This window comes from Antennarius striatus, chromosome 8 (assembly GCF_040054535.1).
Source record: "Antennarius striatus isolate MH-2024 chromosome 8, ASM4005453v1, whole genome shotgun sequence".
NCBI lineage: Eukaryota > Metazoa > Chordata > Actinopteri > Lophiiformes > Antennariidae > Antennarius > Antennarius striatus.
In genome coordinates this window covers 10945346-10954319 of record NC_090783.1, presented here as the reverse complement: position 1 = coordinate 10954319, position 8974 = coordinate 10945346, and the positions used below count along the sequence as shown (strand labels likewise).

The 8974-nt window shown below is 38.4% G+C and overlaps 1 protein-coding gene across 1 annotated transcript in view; it reads left to right on the top strand.

The window, feature by feature from the left end:
• The first annotated feature begins 729 nt into the window (after nt 1-729).
• The window catches only part of LOC137599787 (complement C3-like), a 53083-nt gene continuing 44838 nt past the window's right edge, over nt 730-8974 (top strand). The window contains exons 1-4 of the mRNA XM_068320926.1: nt 730-2470; nt 3269-3458; nt 8526-8691; nt 8886-8956. Of these exons, the coding sequence (XP_068177027.1) occupies nt 2355-2470; nt 3269-3458; nt 8526-8691; nt 8886-8956 (543 nt within the window). The 5' untranslated portion in view covers nt 730-2354. The remainder of the gene's footprint in view (nt 2471-3268; nt 3459-8525; nt 8692-8885; nt 8957-8974) is intronic.

Genomic DNA, 8974 nt, shown 5'->3' with positions numbered 1-8974 from the left:
GTTTTATTTTGTGCAATGATCATTCTCCCCACAGTTTTCATTGCTTCTAATGTTTTTTAGGAAATCCGTTCTTGTTCCGTTCTACATTCTCTTGAATAAGTGTTTTATTTGATTGTCAGACTTTCTGCTTTAAATTATTTGGAAAATAAGAGAAAAACAACAATATTCAATTAGGAAACCACACTAATTGCAAAACTGTCAAGTATGGTTGAATATATATATACTGTATATCAACAGAGCAAAGCTTTGATAGAATAAATAATTAATTATTTTCCTCTGCAATCAGCCTATGAAGAGAAGCGGCACACCAAGCGAAAAGAGATATCCTCACGTTCGTGGTTCAGCAGCACATCGGGTGCACCTGGAGGTACTGCTGGCAGTCTGCTCCATAAGCTCAGCCTGCAAGGGAAAGAAGCAGCGGTGGCCAGAGCCCTGGGCTCATCGTGCAGCCCCCAGATCCTCAAATTCACAGAGAGAACTGGAGACAAAATGGAACGCTGCTCTACTGTCACTTGTAAACAGTCACTCCCAGAAATCGACACTAGTGATGGAGACGTCAGGAAGTCCAGACAGAGCAAGGAATTATCAAACATATCACCAACAGTACTGAGATGTGAAGTAACAGAGACTAATGGTTTTGTGAACAAGAAAGAAGAGGACATGAGTTTTGGAGCTGTCACATCTCTGGTGGCAGATTACAGTGACTCTGATTCAGAACAATGAGGCTTAATGATTATTTAAAAAGAAATTATTTATGCTTTCAGTGAATAAATATCAGCAGCAAATACAAGCTATAATTAATGTAGCTCCTGCACCACTCACCGTATTGCTCATACATTCAGTACATTTCAAAGCATTGAACTACAATTAAAGGTACTTGGGAAAGCAATGTCATGCGAAGTCTCTTTTTTTGGCATTTTGTGAAAGTGAAACAATTTTGAGATGTTTGTCAACAATTGCAGATCTGCTGTGACTTGTATTGCTTCTCTTAAAGTGATATGGACTCTTCTGACCAATGAAAATGAAAATATTGCTTTATAGAATGAAATATAGATTAGATTATAATTTTAAAATTTGGGCCTACAGAGTGTGTTCACATGAAGGTGTTGTATAAGGAAGAGGCCATTCAAAAAGAAACCTTTCATCATTCGCCCTTATGTCAATGCAAAGTCTTGACTCCCCAGACAGAAAATTTCTTAACAGTCTGGCTGCGTTCTCATTAGCAGCTAAAAATGATGGTGTCTAAAAAAAGCATAGTGACTTCACTCAACCCCTATACCCCTGCTTACATCCCCAGATCTTCAGTTTGTAAAATGACTCAAGAGGAACTGTTCTCTTAAGGAAACCTTTGTGTAAATGTTTACAAGCCTGTCTTTAATATTCTACAATAGTAAGAAAAAAAAAGATTGTTGGATTCTACAAATGTGTGACTGACAATCACACTCCCAGCAGAATTAAAAGCAGTATATGAAATGCTTTGAAGTTTTATTTGGACATTATACAATGCTGCTGCATCTGCGTCTTTGCTACAAGATAAAGCTGAAACCCAACTATGGAGGGGGGGGGGCATAACTTGTTAGTGAGGGGTTCAGGATCTGAAACCGAAGGCTTTTAGTCATATCAGTAAAAGTTTTGGATGCAGGTCTAAAACTTTCAAATTACCAATAGCACCATTGCAGCATTTATGAAATATTAAAATATTCATATCACTGGCTGAGAAACATTCATATCCAGCCGATTAGACTACTGCAACCCTACATATATATAATAAATGTCTCCAGATAATTCAGGATGAAGCAACCAGACTTATTACACACACATGAAAATTTGAACATGTTCATCCAACACTGAAATCAGTTTGTTGGTTGTAGAATACTACCGTGATAGTGGACTAAAAAATACTTCTTGACTTGGCTCAGTTTGTCTCTGACCTGCTCACTGATTATTACCCAATCAAACCCCTCAGATTTTCCAATGGACTTCTTCCAGTTGATCCTAAAGCTGGTGAGGTTGCTTTTAGTGGACTTTTACTGTTGACCTATTTAATGTTTTATGTTTCATCAGACCTACATTCGCCTTCAGGAACAGACTCAGAACTTAATTATTCTGTCATGGGTGTGTTTAATCACTGTATTTCCATATATATAACAGTATATTGTATGTACATAAGGTGTGTGTGTGTGTGTGTGTGTGTGTGTGTGTGTGTTCCTCTTCTGTTTTTTTTTCTTCTCATTTTTATTTAGTCTCGTCATTGCTATTGATCAGATACTGTTGCTCCCCTTACTGTTTGCAGTGTGTGATCCAGTGAAGGAGGGGGAGTTTGGGGTATGATATAGAGGTATACCTAACCTCCAATGGTCACAGTCCAAGACTACCATTCGGTCAGCATGGGCCAGTGGACGCGGTGCATTTTATTCCTCGTGTTAATCTATAATATCAGCGGACAGTTCCCTATTAGTTATAAAAGCAGGTATGTTTCTGTTCTCTGACATTTTGCTTACCTGTGTTTTATTAATAAAGTTGCATTCTCTACAGGCCCTTCTGGTCTGGCAAGAATGTGTGTTCTCTGAGATCACATAGCTTTTTCTGGAGTGAAACACTACTAAGAATAAAAGGCTATTTAGAATACTCGTGATCATCCTTAAGTATGAACACTAGTAATGTAGATGGCTTTTCAGTAATAGCTTTCTGTATTCTATCTTGACATTTTACAACATTATTGATCAATATTGAAAACAAACCTATTGAAAAACACGTGGAGTTATGTAAAAGTACTGTACTGTATACAAAACATACTACTGTTTTATACTGCTGACTGTAATGATAACAGCGGTTCTTTCATGTTTTTTTTTTACTGACTGTGGGTCTGAAAGGACTAATTTCATCTGTGCTGTATGTTGTACATATATGGTACATTTGACAATAAAATCGGCTTGACTATGACTATGGTAACAGATTTGTACATCTTTGACATTAACAGCGAAAGACAGCCACAAAATAATTGAAAATATGACACATTTTGCAACATAGGAACATAAATTTCATAGTGTTGATGCCACCAACATTATTCTGTAAAAATATAGAAAACTCATCACATTGAAAGGTGTGTCCAAACTTTTCATCCTACAAAGAATGACTACACTACTTTATTACTCTGAATGTTATGTGCAGTAATTCTGGTAAATATATTGCTATGTAATCAAATCGTGCTACTGGAGTTAGCTAACTTAGCATCCTTGTAACTAATTTATGTCATGTTATCCTGCAGGTTTGTCCTGGTTGCTCCTGACCTGCTGAGGACAGACAGTCAGGAAAACATATACCTGCAGGCTGACGGGCTGTTGAGGCCAATAATAGTCTCTATCTCCATCCAAGACTTCAGAACGCCCACCATTCTCTTCCAAGACTCTGTCACACTCAGTCCAGCAAATGGATTCCAGACAATCAAGACTATACAGGTTAGCTGTGTTAGATTAGCTGTGCTCATAACACTTGCTCATAACACTGCTGTCATGATTAAGCGCTATATAAATAAACTTGATTGATTGATTGATTGATTGATGCACAATAGGCTCGAAAAAAAAGTTTAAAAAATACAGTGAGCCTTATTATTAAATAATATTGAATGTGATCATTAAGTAAATCGTGTTGACAATAATACAAAGATATTGTACAGTAGTACCTTGACATACTGGTTGCTCAACATATAAGTTTGTTGAGTTACAAGCTGTCGCTTTGTTTATATTTTTGTTTGACATACAATCAAAAACCCGTGTAAGTCGTGTAATGCTAGTTGGCGGATGGATACAACATCTGCCGAGACTGCATCTCATTCTTTCCCATGCGTTGTCTGCAAAGTACAAGCGTAGCTTTCGTGTGCTCCTGACTTTTGCGTTTCTTTTCACAATTTACTGTTATTTAATTAACTTAAATATTATTAACTATGCACAGGAATACTATGATTGTCAACTGGTTTAATAAAAAAAAATGTATATAGAATTTAAGGGATTTGGGGCTTTTTTATAAGGTTGGAATGGATTAAAATTATTTTAATTATCGGATTTTAAATGGAGACTATTCCTTTGAGTTAGGAGTAGTTTCACTTATGAGCTGGGTCACGAAATGAATTAAACTTGTATCTCAAAGTACTGTAATGTGTTGGTTCGTGCACTTAATCGACTTTTGTGAATACATTTCATGTCAGCAACCGACTTCTAACAATTTGCGACAGGGATGACAAAAAACTAAAAAAACTCTCATGTGGAGGGAAAAAAGTGGTCTGGAATCTATCACAGATTATTGGTAACATGATAGTTTAATATATTATAGTAAATATAAGGACGTTTAATAATCCCATTATTACACCAACTCAGTTACATGTCAGGGATATCACTCTGTCCATTTTGGAAGAATAAGTGATTGAGAATCATTTTCATCCATTTTGATGCTAATTAAAAGGATAATAGGTAAATGCAAAATGCCCCTCAAAAAATACAGGTACAGTAGCTTCTGAAGGATGACACAGCCATACATATAGTTTAGAGTTAAGACCGGGCCTAAAAAATCCAGCCCGACCCAAACCGAGCCCGAGTTATTAAAGCCTGACCCGACCCGAATGTAATTATTGACATTTTGAGCTCGACCCGGCCCGAATTTTGGGCTTGGATTCGGGCTTAAGATCTTACCTCTACTTTCAGTGCGTACGATCGGAAAGGTGTACAGGAGAAAATACGGCTGACGCATTGAGGGAACTGAGCAGATATTAAAGGTGGATGTTTCTCAAATAAGGGTATTCCTTAGTTTAATACCCATAGATTGTTTGAGATTAGTGCTGTCAGGCGATTAAAAAAAATAATCTAATTAATTTCAGGATTTGTAAATAATTAATCTAATTAATCGCATTTAAATCTCATACCTGCTAAAGGCCCCCAAATAAAGAATTTGAATTCTAGGACATTACATAATTGTAGTGCATGACTAATCAATAGAATGCACCAAGAAGAGAAGATTTTAAATCCACATTTTTATTGGTTAAGTGTGCTTTATAAATAAAATTCAAAATAAAAAAGGCCAAGCACATCAGCAAACCAATTAGGCCAGGTGCATTTCTCAAAAATGCAATACAAATACAGTTAAAAAAAAAAAAATTCAGAAATAAAATAAGGCTGAGTCTCAAATAGGCACATAAGCAGACTCTCAATCAAAATGAATACTAAAGCTGACTCAATACAGCAATTCAAAATTAATAGTATAACATGCCTCTAAATAAAACAGCATCAACCAACAGGCTTTTCCTTTAAAAGGGTAAGCTAACGTTCAACTCTGTGTCCTTGACATGTTTTGCATTTAAATGATACGTTAGGCTGGAGCTGCTTCGGTGATATGAAAATTCTCTTTTACAAAAGGTACAAACAACAACAACAATGGATTAAATTTATATAGCGCTTTTCTGGACACTCAAAGATACTTTACATCGGATCCATTATTCATTCACTCCGAGAGCTTTGAACCAGTTCATGGAACATAAACGAAAACCGGAAACTTTTGGCATTTTGGCAGGAACGAAAACGAAAACTTCATATTTTTTAATGTTCCGGAACAGAATCGGAACAGAAAATAATTGTAAACTGGTTAATACTGGGTTTTTTTCGTTCTTGAAAAAAATATTTGACCTCATGTTTCACTTCCTGTCATTCACTGGACGCGGGATGAGAGCAGAGGGAAGTATTGGCTATCTGCAGCAGTTAGGAAAAGGGCAGTCTCCCAGTCATTATTTAATCATAAGAGATAAACACTGCAATATGTCAATCTTAAAAATGTATGATTTAGACATTAACTCATTGGCTGCAGTCATTTTCAGAGCAGTATGTTCCCGCACTGCTATGTAGCAATATTGAGCTATGGGAGAAGCACAATGAAGATTTGTTGTTCAGCAATAAATGACATGGTCGAAGTTATTCTTGTCTTATTTCATGTAGTGTCTAAGTAGGAGGCATAAGCCTTAACTACAGTGATATAACGTGCATAAAGCAGAGGTGTAGTGCTGTGGTACTGTTTACTGTAAGGTAGGGATATATCTATATAGTCTATAGTATATAAACTAATTTCTTTAGTTGCCAATTTAAAAGTCCTTACGTTACCGTATTTTGCCTACCATTCGGCTCATTGTACAAAGAGTCGCAGTCTAAATAATGGAGTTTATTTCTGTACTTTTATACAAAGTACACCTTATTGTCCAGTACATGCTAGCTAACGGAAACAAAAAGGTGACTGTGGTTGAACTGTGTTGTACTACGTATTTAAATTTAAAAAAATACACCGACATTATTTTGTAAATATTTTTTTATTTCTTTATTTTTTGATAAATCTGTGCGAAATCCTTCGAAGTCCTCATCTTCGGTGTGCATTGAATAGCTCGGCAATTTCACTATCGCTGACCGTCTGGTTTCCGGGTGGCTGTCCGGTAATGATGCCGGCTTTTGCGAAACATCGGACAAAAGTCGAAGCAGACACGTTAGTCCAGGATCCGCAATCCACCACATATTGTGGGGGTGTAACTCGGTCGGCACTGCCTCCAGTCCTGGGAAACGTGTGTTCAGGTCTCTCATCCATCACTCCACGATACACGCAGCACAACTTTAAAGGCTCGGTTTACACCGATGTCCAGCGGTTGGAGTTCTTTCGTTAATCCTCCAGGATGATCACAAGCTCCGAATTCAGCTGCTTGATGTGGTTTTTGACAGAAGCGGTGGTGTGGGCGTGCATGGAGTCACAGATCAAGAGAGATGGAGAAGCGTGAAAAAAGCCACCCGATCTCTTTACGTGAACCGGAACAACCGGAACTGATAGCCTGGAATTTACATGCTGCGTTGTAAGCGTGTCTCTTCACTGACGCCATTGTCGGGGGTCCTCAGCCAAACAAATGCGGTTATGTAGCGTACGTGCAGTACAGTACCGGCATACACTGTATACCGGTACCTACCGGAGGTATGCCAGACGTAGCCTCACGTCATGTTCTCTAATTGGTCTATCACTGCCAGCATACGTAGTAACGTAATACGTCCTATGTCGGTGGACAATGGTCGATCTGGCGGATCGCTGACTAAAGTCACATAAAAACATTTTTACAGATTTTGGAACTCAGTGTACACATGATATTAATGATAAAAGGCGCAGCGTTGATTTTTGAGAAATTTTAAGGCTTTGAAGCGTGTCTTATGGTGCGCAAAATACGGCACCTACATATTTATATTTACAAGGAACGTTATTAACTGGTTCAGGAACTTTATTTTTTTGTTATAACCGGTTCAGGAATTTCAGTTTATGGGTGGAACGCCAAATCGGAAACGTTATAATTCTGTTTCTGTTTGGAACGAACCGATTAGCAAAAACTTCTGGTTCAAAGCCCTGTTCACTCCTCATTCATACTTGGTGATGGTAAGCTACGTGTGTAGCCAGGGCTGCCCTGGAGCAGACTGACGGAGGCGTCTACAGTGCAGATTGGCAGCGCAGAATCACAGTGTTTCAGTTGATCTTGATCCGTCTTTGTTCTTTTTATGAATAAACTTTCTGCCCAAAGGTCTGAGTGGGCTTGCCTCGCTCTCCTGTGTCGTGTCCATCTCTGTTGTCAGTCACCCTGCTTTTGACTAGTACCACAGGTACAAAGTGACGTACCACTGCAGCCTACGGGTCCCCCAATGGGCCAAATTTAAAATCCTAGCGCATTGACTTGCCACTCACGATTAATTGCGTTAATTGTTATAGTGCGTTAATTTGCAGCGTAATTAATTAATCTAATTAATGCGTTAAAGTGACAGCCCTATTTGAGACACATAATATATAAATATATATTTATTAAAAAAGTTCGGGCCGGGTCGGGCTTGGATCTTAAGATCTTAAGCCCGAGTCCAAAAAACATCCAGCCCGACTCGACCCGAGCCCGAGGGTATTGAAGCCCGACCCGACCTGATCCTAATTACTGACTGACGGGTTGGGCTTGAACTCGGGCTTGGGCTTAAGATCTTACCTCTAATATAGTTACAAGAAGGTTTACTGTATCTCCCAGCATATTCTCAAAAGTATGGAAGAGGAGATTGGTAATTACAAATATAAAGCTGGACAGGGTTATAGAAGGGCATCAGTCCAGCAACAGGACCAGGATCTACTCCTTTCTGCGAGGAAGAACAGGAGGAGTAATGCCAGAGCTCTGAAAAATGCCTCCAGCATGCTGGTGGTGTGAATGTTGTTGCAAAATGTCAGATACAGACTCACAGAGGGTGGCATATAGGCCTGAGGTCCTGTAGTTTGACCTGTGTTCCCAGACTAGCACCAAACAACTCTATTGCCACCCCCCCCCCCATATGACATGCGAGAAAGAGTCTCGGGACACTGGTGAGTGAACGTTTTGCCCTGTGCCCCTCTGGAGGCACAGGGGTGCTGGAATAGGAAAGGGCCTTGAATGTGTTATGGAAAAAAAAAAGTTTTATCTAAATGTCATCTTATATCTGAATCTTGTTTGATCATAGCTTCCCTCAGATCGCTTGGATCGTGACGAGAAGAAGAACAAGTATGTGTATTTGAAAGTGAATTTTGAGAACTTACACACTGAGGAGAAAGTCGTGATGGTGTCCTTTCAATCTGGATACATCTTCATCCAGACAGATAAACCCATCTACAACCCTGGAGACACTGGTGAGAGATATAAACATAGGAAACCAGCATTACAATTTGAAATTAAATGCTATTTCAGCATCGTTGTTAATTTTAGTTAAGATTAAATATTAAAAATATAGAACACTAAATTTAAATGTAATAATTAGCGTATTGTTGTGAACCTATATGAACACTGAGTGTTTTTTCAAGTTTTTTTTTTTGTTTGTCTTCAGTTAGGTTCAGAGCATTTGTCTCCTCACCATCCTTCAAGGCTTTTAACAGCTCCATCACAATAGATATTAAGGTAACTTTGACAATATTT